The sequence below is a fragment of the Sylvia atricapilla genome, chromosome 9 (assembly GCF_009819655.1).
Source record: "Sylvia atricapilla isolate bSylAtr1 chromosome 9, bSylAtr1.pri, whole genome shotgun sequence".
Classification (NCBI taxonomy): domain Eukaryota; kingdom Metazoa; phylum Chordata; class Aves; order Passeriformes; family Sylviidae; genus Sylvia; species Sylvia atricapilla.
Genome location: NC_089148.1, coordinates 30,099,441 through 30,118,451, shown reverse-complemented (window position 1 = coordinate 30,118,451; position 19,011 = coordinate 30,099,441). Strand labels below are relative to the sequence as shown.

The window sequence follows — 19,011 nt, the reverse complement described above, 5'->3', positions numbered from 1 at the left end:
AGGGATGGAAAGAGCAACAAGGACAGACTCCATAGGTATGCTGGAGATAAAAGGAGGACTAGAGAAAATGTGGGGCCTCTCCGGAAGGAAACAGGAGACGAGGTTATCCAGGATCTGGAGAAGGCTGAGGAGCTCTGACATTTTTCCTCAGTCTTCAGTATCAAGTGCCCCAGCCTCCCTGGCCAAGCCACAGAAAGCAAAGGCCGAGAATGTGAGATGAACTGCCCAAGGCAGGAGAAGTTTGGCTTCAAGACCATCTAACAAACCTGAAGGTACACAAATTCATGGATCCCAAGGGAACAGGCAAATGTCATGGCTAAGCCACTGCCCATCATATCTGTGAAGCCAAGCCAGTCCAGGAAAATTCCCACTAACTGGAATAGGGGAAATATAACCCCCATTTTTAAAAAGGCAAAAAGGGAAGAGGGAAAGGGAGAAAACCTACCAGAGTTCCTGTTCGAAGAACTTCTCCCTTCCAGATGCACAGGGATAGGCGCCACTTCTAATTGTATTTATTACCCTGGAGGCACCACCATGGCTAGCCTCACTCATTAGAGGAGCTTTTACCCATAGCATAATGAAAGAAATGGCAACTTGCATCATTACATCATATTGCAACATTTGAAAACACAACCAGTCAATACACAGCGTCTTTAACAAGCTGCTCTTCATCTACCAGTTGGGCCCAAAAGATTTCTGCTTGCCCGCCATCTGGTCAGATTTGAATGTTTGCAATTCACATCATTCTGTAGCAGCCACAGCAGGCCAGGTTTTACTTTACAGTCTGCACCTTCAGAGCTACAAAAAGTCAACTCAGCTTGCTCGAAACTTAATAGATACTACAGGGCCTCCTGCCCTCCTGCTCTGCTGAACTTACCTTTGACCAAGTGTTTTCCTTGCTCAGCAGGTCTGCGTAGAAAAAAGCCATCTTCCACTGGCGCTTGTAGGTGAAGCACCACATCAGCTCCCAGTAGCACATGTGATGAAACTGCTTCCAGTACTGCTGAGCTTCGCAGCATTCCTCGTACCTATTGACTGCCTGCACACAGAGATTTCCAAACACTGCCTCAGTCAGGTGTAAATGCACGGACAGAGGAGCTGTAACACACACTGGGGCTCCAGGATCTGCCTGCATGGCTCCTGCAGCTTCCAAATTATTGACAGCCCAGTGTTTCCCAAAATCACATCTGTTGGCTTCACACGAGAGGTTCTTGGCTACACAGTCATGCTGGTGTTAGCAAGTTTACCCTGCCACAGAGCTCCCCATTCCTGAGTTATGTTTCTAAGCATACTCAAAGTGAATGTTTGTGTCTCAGGAAATTAGGAAACTGAAGGCAGGGGATAGATGTTCAGCTGACATTTATTGCTGCACTTCAATGGATTTCAAGGGAGCTACTGCCCTGCACACCAGCTGATACTGTCTCAGAGTATTTTGGACATGCATTCTTCATCTTAATAATTTTTTTCCAAGTCTTTTATGACTCTCTGTTCACACTGAAGGCACAGGATTACCACGGGGTCTTATTAAAGATGCAATCTGCTGCAGGATGGGAAAGAATGATAACACTGTGTCATTAATCCTGGTGCACTAGATTATCACCAGAAATAGAGAGGGGTAGCAAAATGAGGTGGATAAACAAGTTAGTCAAAATATTTTATAAAATTCTTACTTGTAATTCAATAAACTATAAATTACATATAGGCCAAAGCCAGAGGAAGCATTAGCCAAAAAGGAAATAACACTCCTGGAGGAATTTTCCAAAGCTTTTGAAAATTATTTTCTCAAGAGCAAAATGATTACTTACCGCATCAATATTACCCTTTAGTGTTTCTATCCTGCCTGCAAAAAACAGGAATATGGCTCCCTGAAATAAATAATAATAAAAATACAAGTATTCTATAACAGTTTTCAATCTGGCCATACAGTCTAGATCTTTGATTTTTGGCACAAAACCATTAAATGATCACACCAAATAAATTATGATTCATTTTACCTTTGGATAGCGTGCCAAGTAAGGCTTAAGTAGTTTTTCTGCCTCTTCAACATTTCCTTTTCCTGTCCCTAGAATGTGTAAAAATGCAAGTGATAAAAATAGTTAGAAAACAAAACAAAACAAATTAACAGGAACGCAAGGTACTGATTTTCCATCCTCAATTGGCCAACATGTTGGTTCCTCTCTCCACTAAGTAAGGCATAAATACAGGTTGGTGCTGCACTAAGGCAGCAGCAGGAAGCCCTGAAAACATTGTGCTTCCTGATTTGAAAACTCAGGCACAGACAAACATATTTTGTAGAATGATTAAGCAGGAGAACACAGAAGTACACGTTAGTGGGAAGCTGTCGACTCCCAAAGAAAATCCAGCGTCAGCAAAGCAATTATCACTTACAGCCATTATTTTAACCTCCCTAATAATGCACCTGGCTAAAACAGATTTAGTTCTCACAAGTTTCTTGGCCATCCCCAGTATGTCCCTTCTCATGTGTTAAACAAACCTCCATCTTGAAAATTAAAACATGCTCTTCAGTTATCATCATTACTGTAAAATGACCCACAAATGAGCTACATTTCATCTAGTTACAAACAATTCACCAACAAACAGGTGATGGAATCACCTTTTTCCCCCTCTGTGTGTCCCACAAGAACTAATCAAATCCAAGAGTTATTATAAACAATCTTACCTAACACAAAGGTCATGAAAGTATGATAGCAAAGCAACAGCATGGTACACAGCACCGACCTAAAGCTGTACGATGATGCTCCTTCTTGAAGCTGCAGCAGACCATGTTCCTGTGCAAACAGAGGGAGGGGGACAAGGCGTTGGAAAAGAACCAGGGCTGTGTTTTGCTGGCTTAACTTCTGCAGGGTCAGCTACAGATGGCTCCCTCACCAAATTCCTCAAAAGGCACTGATTGCTTATGCAGCAATTAAAGATAGAAACACACGTATTCATTTATCTGATAGTTTTTCATGGAGTAACTGCTTAGCCTGGAAAACAGCTGGTGACAGAGCAGCAACTTGGGATGTATTGCATGGTTAACAGAAGAAAACAAGAGACAACTTATCACCATGATCCAAGTGCTGCTAAACAGCATTCCAGAAACAAAACACAGAGTTCTGAAAAGCAAGGCAAAACCCACACATCACCATTGTACAACGTACTCTTGTTTGCTGTGGTTCACTGCACAGAAAGGTTAAAGGTATCAAGAAAATAAAGTCTGCAACAAGCAGAACAAAAGATGTAAGGGCAAAAAGATTTTCAAGTACGCCAAGAACAAAAGGAGCTCTGCAATGATGTTGGCCCTTTACTACCAGTGGAAAAATATGATGAAAAGAAGAGTATTTCTGTTTCCTTTGGGAAGAACTGAAACAATCAAGTGTAACACTGTGTTCATAGTCAATGACTGCATGATGGCTAACCAACTTTAGGGATTCAAGTTCCTGAGGCAAGAGTATTTATCAGCCCATTCTAGGACCAGTTCCATGGTACCAGCTGCAAGAATGTAAATATGCAAATGTATCAAACGAGAGATCTGCCTGCTTGTAACACAGTCTCACTTGTATGCACAGTGACAAAATCTGTTTAAGTGTTACTCCATCACTGCACTGGAAGGTCACTGGAACATGATGTGTGTGACTCCAAGGACACAGTTTCAAACCAGCTCCACTATAAATAGGAACCCTGAGGGATGTCTATCAGTGGCACCAGGAGAGACATCGGGGAGAGCCCTCAGAGCACGATCCCAGCACAGATTTCATCTCCTGTGCGTCCTTGAGGGAGGGCTGTGACACCACCACGCCTCTATTGCTTACTCTGTAAACACTGAAGCCTCTAATCATATTCTCATTTTCTTCAGACATCTATTTTTGCACTTAATAGTGCAGTTAATTGTCTTCACATAAATACAGGGGCGGTGTGACTTTGCTTCTCTTTGTTTTTTATTTTTAAAACCCAATGTATTTCATTAACTACTGCTACAAGGATAAATATCACATATTACATATCACAATATCAATATCACATATCACCCATATTTGAAGATCAATTATCATAACATCTAGCTGGTACAAAATAGTGAAAATACTGACTTGTATGTCGCTATAGAGGAAACTAAAAGATAGTAAAACCACTACAGAAAATCAGTGACTTAAGGGAAACAAAGTAATTAGCAAAATAAAACCAGTTTCATTTTCTGCTGAGAGTTTGACTAATACAAATAATTAACAAAATATGATACATTCAGCTTCTTCAAATTGTCTAGATGAAACCCACAATATTTGTATTTTTAAAAAGTAGCACTTCAAAGTAGCAGTAAAACAAAACATTCTGTGGAATTAATTTTGGCAAAAAAAAAAAATATTCCAAAGTATATTTCCAAAGTACATTTTTTTGCCATGAAAAATCTTCAGGACTGATATTTCACTGAGCCTTTACTGACATCAGGCCTTCCAGCATTTGGTATCTTCCATATTATATAAATATATATAAAAAATGAATGTGAATAGCACTAAGAATGATTCAAACAGACTTTGTAATATAAAATAATGTAACCTTTGTCACGTTGATCTCAATTATGATTTAGTCTCAAAAGCATATCTGAGTGCAGCCAAACACAAAGTTATAATCTGTATGGACAAGGAATGGAGCCACACCCACCTCACACAGGACTGCATCCTGGATAGCAGTAACTGGATTAAGGATATTGCCCATTCATCAGAACAGGACTGCAAATCTGACACCCTTAATTCTAAATTCTTGAACTGAGTAGTTACATAGGCATGAGAAGCTCACTGAGCAAGTTAGTTCAGTCTGTGGAATGTCCATAAGCCTATCTAGTCCAGCAGAGGTATTAAATGCTCTTTACTTTTCACTCTGCCACCTGAATATCCCAAACTTTCTGTCTTAAAGTAATAACAATCAGTAGAAGACACAGCCTAAATAAAAGAAATCTAGAGGTTGTTGTTATTAGTATTATGATGCTTGTAGAATACACTGCAGCAAAGCTGCTTCTCCTCAAAAAACCTCTTGCAAACTGCTTCTTTACCAATGGGATACCCAGAAAATAGCAACATGAAGGGTGTCACTGGGAATCTTGTTTTACATCCCACACTCCCTAGCTGGCCTCCCAAGGCTCCCTCTGTGCCTGGCTGAGGCAGAGGTGCTCCTCTGGAGCAGTTCGGCACAGCAGCCTGGATCAGGCACATGAATCACCTTTTCAAGCACCACCCTTTCTCCAGGAGCCTACAGGGATTAGCCAACAATCCCCATCAGCCAAGGGAGCGCCAGGAGCTGGGCAGTGTAAGGCTCTCCTGGATCAGACAGAGGATCTGGGAACCAAATCACAAGCAGCTACTTGAGCCTAAGGAGTAACTCTGCAAACACACTGCACTCACTTAGGGACTGGCACAGTGAGTACATTATATTTAATTGCCAAGACACACCTTCTAACCATAAATGGCCCATAACTACCTCCCACACCTATGTCACAACCGATAGAAGCAATGCCAGAACACCAGGAACGAGCCTCCAAACAAAGTCTATTAGAGGGCACTTTGCGACAATATAAAGTAGATGTCGAGGCAGTAAGTGTTCGTCATTTTTCCAGAAAGACATTTTTGTAATTTCCCTAATTGACACTAACACATTTCAGTTTTATTTTCACACGAAACATTAACTGCTCTGAAGGATATAAGCTAGAGCACAGAGCAGACGTGATCTAGTGTGGTAACTCAGCATTCTGTGCAAGTTCCTCATGACATCCCACAATCTAATTCCCAAGACTGTCACTACATTATATTATATCAGTATCTCATTGATTCAATTCTTGTTCCAAGACATCCAACGGTCTGTCATTCAGGATTCCCCACGTGAGCACTAGAGATTCCCAGAGCAGTTGCAGGATGAACAAGGACAATGCTCAAAATCATTATCAGACAACACTCAGAGTGGTTCATATTTATTTCGGCTGTTACTGGCTAAAATCCATCAACTTTCCTGAAGCAAAAGTTCTTGGATGTTATTTTTAAATCATTCTTTTAATTAGGGATCTTGACAATGACAGCAAAGCAAGGTCATTGTTCATGTCCCATGGCCTGATGACATTGCAGCAGGTTTAGCAAAGAGGAAGGATACTAATAACAGTTTTACAAAGACTAAGTTGATAGACAGGGCATTTAGATGTACCCCATTAAATAGTATAAGATTTAAGCTTCATTTAAAATTTGAAAGACCAAAATGCAATTTAAAAGAGCTACTTAGTGAGAAATTGGAATTCAATTTATTAGAAATTGACACATCAAGAATATTCTTCAGCTTTGGGAAAAATGTCCTCCCACATAAAAAAAAAAAAAGGTATCATTTGAAAGAAATTGGTTCTATCTGACAGTTTTCCTGCCTTCTCGTGAAATCACGCTGTCATCTGACCCCCTGACAAATTGCAGTTACCATATGGTAGGCTCATGTCAAACTGTTCTACAGTTTAGCAGCACAGCATTCGTAACCACCAATAAAATAAGCACAAGAGTAAATATTAGCTTGAGACCTGGCAGAGGAGCCAGTGAGGAGGGTTCAGGCCTCCAGGGAGACACTGCAAGGAGTCTCCTGCTCCCTCATCACAGGTTAGTCATGTTAAACACCCAAGATGGGACACACACTCCACCTGCTGCCCAGTGAGGCTGCTGTGCCCCCAGCACAGGGCGCCTGACACGCCTCTGCCCACGACGCACTTCTCTCAAAACTGCACTCAACTTCTCTGCCCAAATGTGGGGCCTGGGCTACTAAACACAAACCAGCCCATGATTTGACTGATGATGCAAGGGAAAGGAGCTTAAAGAGTGTGAAGGGCACAGCTGGCACATCTTGGACTGGAAGGGAACAAATGTGGCTTCAGGCTACTTTTTATATTTTCTTGATTCTTATCCCACCTACTATTTTGAGACTCCAGACTACTTTTAAATGGATTATGATGTCCACAGTGCCTGCAAATGGCTTAGGAAGTACTGGAGCTTTGGGCATGTCCTCATTTGCTGTTGCCCATGACGTGACTCAGAGACAAGGAGAGTCCCCAGGGGCAAACCTGCTGGCTTTGAGGCAGGCTGCTATCGTGGAGGATCACACAATGCAAATTTATCTCCAGTTTTAATAAACACATGACCCACACCAAAATCAAGCTGTCCTGCAGTGCACTACAGCTCTCCCAGGTAATCTGCAAACAGCTCAAGGCACTAACCATGACTCTGCTGCACAATCTGACACTCAGAGTAAGCATTTAAAGGAAAAGACTGCAGCATCAAACACTGTGTATGAAATAATTCTGGACAAGTGCAGCACAGATGAAGAAACTTTCCTCTCCTCCTCTGTCACTGTTTCTTTCACCCTCTAGACTCTTGTCTACTGTCTTGTTGCAAACTTTGGAAAACCACCACTGGAAAGGATTGCATATGCAATTGCAATTCTGCTTTTGGCTTTAGGCACCTGACTCACAAATGCTAAATGTGGAAAGACTTTTTTAGGATGTTAAAATAAATGGCCATCAGTGAACTTTGAACATGTTTAAAATACTCCTTTGTAGGGTGTGTAAACAACAGGGTTTTGCTCAAATTTATGGTAATCGAGATCATGCTTCAGTGAGTTATTAAGGAGCTGTAATAGGAGCTGACTCATCAACACAAATATCAGCCCCCTCACAGCCATGCAAGAAATCCCAGGGCCAAATAAAAAACTCCATTGGAGGGACCATCTCCATCTGCAGGAGTAAGATGAGTGTTCACCGAAGTATTCTCAGAACTCTGCTGGTACGTGAATTGCCTTTACATTTCTAAGAGAATATTTTGCTTTAAATGCTCTGTTGTTGAAACTGATAGGTAGAAATATTTGATTTTTGCTTTTACTGCTGTGAAATAGCTCCTGGTCAGCTCCTGGAAATTTCTAAATTATAATCTACCCTCTGTTCCTTGCTTTTAAATAAGACATTTTATTTTCAGGTATAAGATCCTTCCTGTAAACCAATAAAATGGTGATAACAGTCCTTCACCTGCCATGTAAGGCTTCAGCTCTGACAAAAAAGACACTTTTCTCCTTAAAACTTGTTTTGTAAACAGGAAGTATTATAAAAATCTTAAAACTCTACTTGTTCTCATGGCTTTTCTAGTGCTTGCATCACACTTACCTTACCCAACATTTATGAAAAACGTGACTAGTGGTTTGGTTAAAGGGATCATGTTCTGCATCACATTTTCTTAACCCAGGAGCCCTGCTCTGAGTGAACCTCATGTTCTGCTGGTAGAGAGACAAGGGCAGGTACAAGGTAGCAAGGCCAAGATCCTCCCACCACTATAGTGTTCTCTTGAAACAACAGATCCATGAAGCAGGAGCACAGCTCTTCCTCATCATCACGTGAGTTTTCTGCTGCTCCATTACTGAACTCCTTTCCTTAAACATCTTGGTCAGACTGGTTACTCTACAGGCAAAAAAAGCACTTACTCCTTAGGAAGGAGAATTTAGGTGCCACACTCGAATTTCCAGCTGCTATTAAAGCAGAAATAAAATGGATTTTTTCCTCATCATGCAAGAACCTGTCAGGAACATTCAGACCCCATAATGACAGTAACTACCAAGGAAGCTCTGTAAATATACTAAAGGCTAGGAAAACACTTTTGGCTACAGATTTCTGAGCACAAGCTTACATCAAAAGACCAGTAACTAAAAACCTAAATATGGTGACATCCCTGTATTAGTAATTTCCTTTACCATGTTTCACAACTGTTTCAACACTGAAGAATGGTATGAAAACCTTTGAAGTGCAATAGTTCAGGCAAAAATAAAAAGCAAAACTGAGCTGCATGAAAGCATCAGTGCCACAGTGCACATGTGTGATACCAGAGGGTTACAGCTAATGTGAGAAAGAAGACAGAAACTCCTGTCTCTGTTTTTTTAATTTAAGAGTGAGGGGAATGTACCAATAATATTTAGTTCACATTTACCTTATTCCCAGAAAACCCAACAAACTCCAGTAATCTCAGAATCCGTGCAGGAAACATGGACAATGTCTACAGAGAAAAATGTAAGAGTTATGCAGTAACAGACTTTCTGCTTTTCAGCTACCAATTGCCGCCTACAATTTTCCAAACACAAGACATAATTAATAAAATTACTAAAATCATCTCTATATGACAATTTTCAGAGTAAATGTATACACCTGCAATATTTCACATACAATTTAAGCAGAATACTATAGGCATCTTGTGTCTCCAGGATGCTCTACACAGAAATAGGTTTAGACAGCACATGCTTAGTAACTCCAGTACTTCTTGGAAGTTTCAGAAATGCTGGGTTCATACCACATGATTCTTTGTGCACTAAATCCAATATCTGGGCATGTGCCAGACTCACACAAAGCAATGCAGGCAAGAGGAGGCTCCAGGCACTTTCTGCACCCTGAACAACCACACCACTCCTCACCATCTCTGGGTCAGTGCCTCCCCAGGAACCATCCTGCACCATCTGCTCACCTGCTTTTTTGGCCAGAACACAAGAAAAAACAGCCACCAGTGGCTGGAGTAGCATCCTAAACTTCATTCATGTACCCCACCCCTTCCAACTGCTCTGCTAACAGCCTAGATCCTGGGAGTTTTCCAAGTGTCAGGTAAAGAATATGTGGAATTCAACAGGCACAGGCAACTCCTGGGCAAGGCTTCTCCTGGCCCTCATGACACATTGCAGGCAGCAATCTCTTTATTTCTGCAGTGATGTTGTCTGATTTCCTCAGACCAGACACTGGGACCCTGCACTGTCAGAGCACACACCCAATTTTACCCAAGTGATCACTGGAATTTCTCAGGAATTCAAGTTATAATCATTTTCAGGAGGCAGCAGGACACCAGCTCAGGGTAAGAGTGTTGGTACATACCAGGTTAAATGCTCCAACTCCAAGTTTTACACCTCCCTCAAAATGAAGATGGTTCTCCCCTTTGACATAATGTGGGGACTGTATGAGACTGTCCAACTCCCTGGAAATGCACAAGATTCTGTTACAGTGTCAGTAAATAACATGATTAATTATAATTCTGTAAGAAAGCAACCTCATTACCTTGAACTACAGAGTAGTTTAAAAAATGGCCAATTTGTCATCTCACTCAAGTGAACATCATCTACATTTTGTTGGATTTATCAACAAATCATTTCTGCCACATTACCACGGAATCCTGGTGAGGAATTCCTGTCAAACAGACACAGTCAATATTCAACCACATTTCAGCCTGAAAATGTTTCAAGGATGGCTGTTGGGAGCATCACCAAACTCTGCTACTGCAAAAAGAGATGATGGGCCAGTGCACAAGACTTAAATTTAAATTAACAAATTTGACTTGAGTTTCACTAATCCCTGGATTAAGTTCATGTTCAAAAGAACATTTTGTTTTGTATAGGAAAAGACAACTGCAATAAATATTCTAAAATGGGCAGATGCATCAGAAATTACTTTCAGTCATTTTTCCAATTTTTAAAGGTCTCAGCTTTGTAGTGTCCCTTTACTTTCCATGTAAACCAGCTCAGTTTGAAATCAATTAGCCTCCAAGCTTTCCATAGCTATGTGGTTCTTACACTACCATTTTAGTTTATTTTGTTAATTATTAGGAGAGGAAAAACATTGTTCTAATGGAAGAATGTATTTGTGTTCAGGCTGTCGTGTTTTTATTCATTAGTTGTTGCCAACAGACTCAGCACTCTTTCCTGTAATCCAGTCTTATGGACCTGCATTTGGAGTCACCTCCAACCCACACAAACATGGACATTGTCATCTCTCTCCCTTCCAGTGGACTTCTGGAGAACCTGGACTTGATGCTGTTCTGTGTCTGCTGGACACAAAAGACATTTTGTGCCCACTCTGAATCAAAATTTAGAATTCTAAAATAAATACAGTATGATGCATATTTAGCCTTCACTTTTTACTGTGCTTCAGCTACTGGTATTGAATGCTCCAAAAAGCTGCAGCTGGAACTATAAGGAAATGTAATTTTATTATGCCTAATGCCTGCAATACCTGCAAATTGTGCTATGCAGACACAATAGACAGTACATCATTTAGAACAGTTATTTTTTACATAATTTCACGGATAATACTTGAAGTAGGCAAACCTTGGGTTTTTTTAACAGAGCTAGGGTCCATTGTCTCTACAATCCAAATCAACCATAATGTTAATGTCCTTTGTTATGCAAAGGAAGAATCTGTGTGGGCTGAGAAAATCTGTAGACATGAGGCCCATAATAAAAACTCAATAAATAAAACAGTAATGAATTTGTGAATTGGATCATTTCACCAGCAGCACTTTTTACTGATAGAGTGCACTAAATGACATCATCACTCTGACTCACCTGTAGGTTTGGTAACTGTTTCGGACTTTGATGCCTCCTTTTATGAAGCTGACCATATTCTCATCCTGTTGGAATGGAAACACATTAGCAGTATGAATTTGTAAGCATCATAAAGGGCTTTTGTCTTCTTAAGATGAACACACACCCAGAACATAACCAGCATGACACAGACAATATAAGCCTCGAAGACATAATACAGGGATTTAGGATTTCCTTTATATATTAAATATTTTTTACTCTGTTTAGACACAGGCATTTTATTTTAATGCTTTCTGTGATCAGTTTAGCCTCTGTCACCTTTGAACCGTCTGAATTTGCATTAATGAACACAGGGACTCAGCTAATAGATGTCACCTAAGATACATGCATTTGTGGCTCTTTCAAAAAAATGGCTTTCTCTCATTTGTCCATGAGTGTAGTTAAGCTGTATCTGGTGCTGAGCCAGGAAATGTTCATAAATAAACTGCCTGTCCTCAAGAGTCTGCAGAATTCAGTTTCATATCCTCAGAGTGAAGCAGGGTCAGTAAAATTATGTAGTTTATGCTCTTTCTGGTTTGAATATTCAGATATATATACAAATGATATGGATGAATACATAGATGAGATCCATACTGGTAAGATAATATGTTACGTGATAAGCTATAACAAACTGAAAAATTACAGCCAAGTATCTGAGGGACCATTCGTTAGAGGGTCTTTAGGTTCATAACTTTTTGGAGGCACTTTCTTGCCTCACATATATAATCTGTCATTCTGGTTTGTTTTGATGTCTGCTGTTACTTTAAGACAGGGGGTCTACACGTGTTTTAAGGGAAGATACCATCACAAAAAAGTCATAAAAGGGCATTGTGGAGAAAATAACATGGATTAGATGAATTAATTAGGTGTATAAGTACAGCATATTAAGGGGTGCAGCACACCCAGCCATGTGTAAAGGTTCAGTTACATTTTCCTTTGGAAACAAGGAGGAAGATGGTTTTAAAATGTTTACAGTCAGAATGATACCAACAACAGGGACAGCCAACGTGAGAAATTTTCCTTTTTGTCCTTGAAATGGATTTGTCCTTGAAAAATGCTGAGACTACATTTTGGGTTTTCAACGGGATTTGGTAATTTTTACTAAGCATCAAAACTAACCCACTTCAGTAGCTGTTGGAAACCAAGTGCCTCTGTTTAATTTTTCAAACTAGTTCATGTGTTCATGAAAAATTTAAATGCAGAAGAGTACAGGAAGCAAAGAGACCTTTCCAAGAGAGGACAAGAAATTGCTTTCATGCTCTTAAATCTCATATTTCTATAATCATTTTCATAAACAGATATCTGTGAAAATAGTGTTTCAAATCAAGAGACGCTGCTTTAAAATGCTCCTTTTCTATACAGACATAACAGAGAAGTTCTCAAAAGTCTTCCTTCCATAGTTTCAGATCTCACCCGAACTGTCCCCAGGGCTACAACTACTCATCCCAAAGGAAAATGGAAACAGGTAGCTACACCTTGGTCATTTCAAAGTCCATGATCAGCACTCTAGAAACTACTAGAAGCTCCTCTGATTATGGGTGTTGCTATGAAGCAATAGTTTCTAGCAGAGGGACCCAGCAGATGGCTGAAAAAGGTTACACGGTTCATAAACTGTCGTAAGCAGCATAAATCAGAGCCCACCTGGCAACTCCCAAACACTATAAAACCACCACCTGCATTCCATTTCCTATCAGCACCTTGAGCCAAGAAGCAGCAGCCTTTTTCTGACTGTGGCTTTTATTATCCCCTCGGTAGATGAAGAGGCCCACTTTCATACAGCAAGTACAGCCAAACCAAGAAGAAAAATCAGTTATTTCAACTGTGAGTAACAATTTAAATTGCATGCTGGAGCCCTAATAAGCACTGCTAATGTTGCTCCATCAAACAAATCAAGCTTCATTAGGACAGACAGATAAAATCCAAAGAAGACAGACAGCACTGTTAAGGAGAAAGCATGTGTGGAGCCTAATAGCTCTGCAGACCATAATTGCTGTTCAAGAACAAACCAGTGGGAAAGCAGCCTTAGGAAAGCAAACACCAGCCAGACTCAAACAAAAGTCTTGCTTGAACTCCAGCACAGCTTCAATGACCATCTCATCCTTTTTTTTTTTTTTTTTCAAATCTGATATCCCAACACATCATTTGAAAATTGGTGCTTGCTGCAGCTGCATTTCACACATTCAAAACGGAGTGGGGAAAATGTGTGCTAAGTATGTTTTAATCATCGTGAGGGAAAATTAACCTTCTAATATCTCATCAGATAGTCCAGATAAAATCCAGACTTGCTCCAGATGAAAGACCCATTCAATCAAACTATAGTCTTCTACCAGTTCATTTAGGAAAAGAAATCTGTATGATATTTTTCCCCCCAGGAACCATGCAGGAATCCATACCTGGAGGAATGTGAGTGCTGCTCTCTGAAGTAAACACTCAGCATAACAAATTTCTGCATGGATTTCCTCTAATGTCACAAAGAGAGAAGAAAACAAACCAATCAATCAAAAAGTAATTAAAAAACACTTAGCCCATTAATGAAGGAATAAGATCACAGAGCTCAAACTGAGAGAAATATTTTCCAGTTTTGCTGTAGTGTTTCAGTTGTAGACTTACTGATGTAACTCCAAACAGAAATGACATGCAGTTACAGAAACTCTGCAGGAGTTTTTCTGGTGCTTTCCATAAATTCCTGTGTTTAGAGCCTTTACAGGCATTTCAATACTTCTTTCTAGATATTTCTTTACCCAGCAATTTTTGGGAGTGCTGAGTCAGAGAGCAACAAGACCAGTGATTTTTGGATTGGTTACACAGCAATAAACAAAACACCAACATCTGGTCCAGTAAATGCCTGGTCAGTGATTTTGTCAGTGAACTCACAATTTCCGAGCACATACTGAGAAAACAATTCTACAGGATTCAAACTGCATAAATAAAAAAAAGGAAAACATGCATTTGAAAGATGTTACCTTCAGTGAAGTGTTCAAGGCTTTGCCTATGCACAAGGTTGTTGATAGAATCAGCTACAGTAGATTTCTTCCTAAATCTGCAAAAAGTCAGTTTGGTCATTCTGAAGGAGGAGCATCAACAACAGAGAGCTGTATCTTTCAGCTGGCCACCCACACAGTCACTGGCCTGCCTTCAGTGCTCACCAGCCCATCTCACCACACACACAAACTTCAGCACAGCCCACAGAGAACTTGGCCAACATGGTCCTCTCCTGGGATCTGTCTCTTACCCTTTGTGCACAGAAATATGTCTTGATGAAGGTGAGGGATAAGGGGGTGTTTTGATTTATTTTGTGTGTGTGTGTATGGGTGGCTGTGGGTGCAAAAGTAGGTGCACAGTTGACTAAGACAGAGAATTACAGTACAACCATCACCCATGGGAACATTCTGCAGTGTTTGAACACTGTAAACAACTTCCAGACACTGCAGAACCAGGACGACAGGTAGGACAAATTCTAACTGACAAGAAAAATCAGATATTGCAGTAAACTGAAGTCTTCAAGACTAGACTGCTAAACACCCTCCTTTATGTGCTGTGACCCTCCTCTCAGCAGGAGGCTGGACTAGGTGACTTCCTGATGCCCCTCCCAACCTCAGTTTTCTTGTGATTTCTGTAAGATTACATTTCCTTTTGTCTCCAGTAGTCCTTCAAAACCGTCCCAAGGAGGAACTATTTGCTGACTGAATTGCTCCAGTCTTACCTTTGACAGGTGGCTTGAGCTTCCTTCATTGTGTTCCCTGCATTCAGTATGTCCTGAGGATCAAATGTCATCATAGCTTGCATCTCCAGTATGGTGGCATAAGTCAGGGCATGATACATGCTGTCCTTAGTCCTGCAAGAAAACACAAGGTGCAGAGCGCAGCTGATTTGATTGTTATTGCTTTTTAAAAGCAAGTACAAATCCAGTTCTAGAAATGTATCAGCCTCATGAGAACAAGGTGGAAATGAACCAGAAATCAAACACAAAGGACATGTGAAATAATCAAGAAACAGTAATAGACTGAGATTTGTACAAGAAATCATGCTTACAGTTCTAAATACTCTGCTAAAATGTATAAATTCTGAGCTAAGGAGAGATATTTAACAAGCATAAAGCACAGGAATTAACCATGTGGCTCACCATTCAGAAACAATGGAATCATGGTGGGGTTTATTTTGGTGGGGTTTTTTTGTTTGTTTGTTTTTGGGGTTTTTTGTTTGTTTGTTTGGGTTTTTTAAAATTATTATTATTATCTAATGAATACTACAACATATGACACAAATCCAGCTGATACTCTTCTAATTTGGGACAGTTACTCAGTACAGGCTCAAGGAGATAAGTGACACAATACCAAAACCATGGCCAAAATAGAATCTCCTTGAAACAGATCTTCCCACCAGAAGCATTAATCTATATCAAAAAAATGCAGCTTTTTTTCCCTCTCCTCTTCTGCCAACTCTCCACCCTAATCTGATCAACTTAAATATTATTCCATAGGGTTTCAGACAGTGCCACTTTGGCAGAAAGTAAAAAACTTTGACATTAGTGCAAGGAAAACAATTAATTTCTATGTGCAGCCATTGCTGGCACCTTTCCTCTGACAGGAAAGGAGTTTATATATTGCAGACATTTACAGCATTCACCTGTGTCTGGTGTGATTCTCTGCAAGTCAATCAAAATATCTTCAGGCATAGAGGTCTAATAAGGATATTTGAGAAATATGTTGAAGGGCAAGCTCAGATAAATTCCTGACACAGAAACTCTCTGTAGACTTTGCTAATCCACCCCTGACAAATAGCACAACTTAAGACAAATATTGCCAAAGGAGCAACAACTGCTATTTGAATTGTTTGCACTCTAGAACAGATCAGATAGCTTTATATGGCAGGGAATATTCAAAAATACTTGCAGTCAAACAAGGATATCCTTTCAAAATCTCCACCCTCAGCACACCTGTTCTCAATGTGTTCACTTCAGGTGCTTCTTCATTTTCTTTTGCTTTCAAGGGGCTCCTTCCCCTGTGCACAGCACTGGAGAGGCCCCACCTGGAGAGCTGTGCCCAGCTCTGGGCTCCTCAGTGCACTGACACACCCAAGAGCAGGGTGGTGAGGATGGTTAAGGAACATCTCTCCTGGGAGGAAAGGCCAAGAGTCCTGGGACTGTTCTGGCTGGAGAAGAGAAAGCTCAGAGGGTTCCTATAATATATAGAAATACTTGAGGGGAAGGAGCAGAGAGGACAGAGCCAGGCTCTTTGCACTGGAGCCCAGGGACAGGATCACAGGCAATGGGCACAGCACAAAGCACAGGAGGCTCTGGCTGAACATCAGGAAACACTTCTTTTACCATCAGGGCGACCATCCAGTGGCACACATCATCCAGGAAAGTTGTAGAGTCTGTGTCCTTGGAGACATTCAAAATGATCCTGCTTGAGTACATGACTTTCTGAGGTGCTTTCCAATCTCATCTCTTATTCTGCAGGAGTTTTTAAGGAGGAAAGCCAGACTTTAAAGACACCACAATCCATGTAATGTCTCCCCCAAGAAATACACTTGCCTCCCTAAGCTTTGGTATCTGGACTGAATTGAAAGAAAATTTAATGGATCATTTCAGATCACCCTACATTACTGAGTGATCTGATAATTCTCTGTGGTGATTTGGGCCTGGTGCTTCCCAACCCTCACACTGATGACAAAGGACTTCTATTTCCAACACACAGGGCACAAGGCAGGATGGCTGCACTGAGAGAATTTGCAGTGCATATTTTTTATTTTTAAACTTTACTGCAGTCTGTGCTCTGTGGCTGTCCTTAATTCCTACTTATCCTCACCATGTAAACCAATCTAGCTGAAAAGCTGTTTTGGGAAACGTCCTGGTGCCATAAGTGCTATAACCCCCAGACTGTGGAACCATCCATCTCATTTGTAAGCTAAGAAGAACAGAGAGAGAACAGAGAAATAAGTTCAAAATCCAGTGGAGTTAGGACAGCTCTTTCTTGGACTTGTAGATCATGATTCATTCAGTAGGCTGACAATGTAAAGTAGAAAAAAATGAACACGCTAAAATGCCAGCCTGATGAAGTGTTTCTGTTCATTAGATTATTCATCAGCCTCACTGGGCACAGAAAAATACACTTCATCTTGTATTTACTAAACTAAAACCCTTCCGGAGGCTCAAATGCAAATCACAGGGAAGTGACTGAAATAGTATCCTTTCAAAATTATAGAAACTTGCTTTCTAAAGCAAAGCAGATAAATATTGAATTCACTGCACTAAAAGGAAAATTGGTACTTTTCACATACATGTGGTGAAGAGGGATTTCCCTCTCCAGTCATTTGTTTCTGAAACCACAGCACCCTTCCCTAATCAATGGTTTCATCCATTTTACTTCTAATATTTAAAGGAGATAATAATTAATGTCTATCATTAGCCAACTGGTATTTAGCAACATTCAAATCTGTTCTTTTTATTTCATGGGTGGAGATGCTGGCAGAAATGCAATTTATCTATGCTATTTCTATTAACCATTCAATTAAAGTTGCCAGCTACATCCTGGCATATTCCCAGGAGTTTTAAGGCCTGGGTTTCATATGGATGGATACAGAATGAAACTTGGTATCTTTTGACTTTTCTTCTTTTGATTCCTCAGCAGCAATTTCCTCAGGACATTGCTGAAGTTAACAAGCCTGTATGACATGAATGCAACTAATATTGTGATTAATGACTTATCCCAGTAGTTGGTATCACATGACTGAATAAGAGGATTATAAGTAATATCTTTAGGCACTTATGGAGTTCTGCCACACGCCTCTTCTCCAACTATGGTGCAATCATTATCAGCTTGCAGCACTGCCCTTTCTTGGAGCTGTTGGAGAACAGTTTTATTCCTGCTCTAAAGCAACTGCTTAAGTGAGGACAGTCACAGACATTCCAGCTGAAGGATGAAAATCAAAAGCTGGGCTCGGTTTGACCTCAGAATTAATCCAGGGCAAGCAATCTTTCGTGAAAAATAGCACTCAAAATCTTTTCTGTAGATCCTTTAAAGTAATCCAGCAGACAGGACACGCATTTCTAAGCTACAGAAACCTCGGGTTCAAATCCATATGTTGATTTTGTATCGAGATGTTTCCAACACTTAAATCCAGCAGCACAGAGTAAGAAACACCCTTCACAGACCAGTGACCAGTCTGTTCATCCAGGAGGACTCAAGGGTGAGAGATCAATGCCCAGATCAAACCTGCATCAGGAGAAAGTGGGCACAGGAGGAAGGCTTTCCTCATCTTTGATCCCAGGGTCCACCCAATGTCCAAACAACCCATTAGACCCATAGCAGAGGCTTTCACAGAAATGCTTAAATTTGTTAAACTGACATTTTCAGATAAAAACCCTTTTCCTGCAAGACTCCCCAGCAGCAATAAGTTAACAGCCAGCCACAACCTCTCCAGACAGCCACCTCCCCATCACAGCTCCCTTGCTGCCACCAAGATGGCCCAAGACAAAAAGCTGTGCTTCAAAAGAGAATCCCTGAGCCTTTTTAATCAAAGCGGTTTTCCAAAATTCAGAATCTGCTAAGTTCTTCCAGCAAAGAGGTGAAACTAACAATTTAGTTAGGTTTTGGTTGCAATTAATTTATTTACAGAGAC

At 40.5% G+C, this 19,011-nt stretch overlaps 1 protein-coding gene across 1 annotated transcript in view; it reads right to left on the bottom strand.

The window, feature by feature from the left end:
• The window catches only part of TTC39A (tetratricopeptide repeat domain 39A), a 34,483-nt gene that overhangs the window by 12,141 nt on the left and 3,331 nt on the right, over positions 1 to 19,011 (bottom strand). The window contains exons 2-11 of the mRNA XM_066325492.1: positions 15,092 to 15,223; positions 14,352 to 14,428; positions 13,782 to 13,849; positions 11,371 to 11,435; positions 9,908 to 10,007; positions 8,982 to 9,047; positions 2,681 to 2,789; positions 1,995 to 2,062; positions 1,806 to 1,865; positions 878 to 1,039 (exon numbers count right to left, since the gene is read on the bottom strand). Coding sequence (XP_066181589.1) covers positions 878 to 1,039; positions 1,806 to 1,865; positions 1,995 to 2,062; positions 2,681 to 2,789; positions 8,982 to 9,047; positions 9,908 to 10,007; positions 11,371 to 11,435; positions 13,782 to 13,849; positions 14,352 to 14,428; positions 15,092 to 15,223 — 907 coding nt within the window. The remainder of the gene's footprint in view (positions 1 to 877; positions 1,040 to 1,805; positions 1,866 to 1,994; positions 2,063 to 2,680; positions 2,790 to 8,981; positions 9,048 to 9,907; positions 10,008 to 11,370; positions 11,436 to 13,781; positions 13,850 to 14,351; positions 14,429 to 15,091; positions 15,224 to 19,011) is intronic.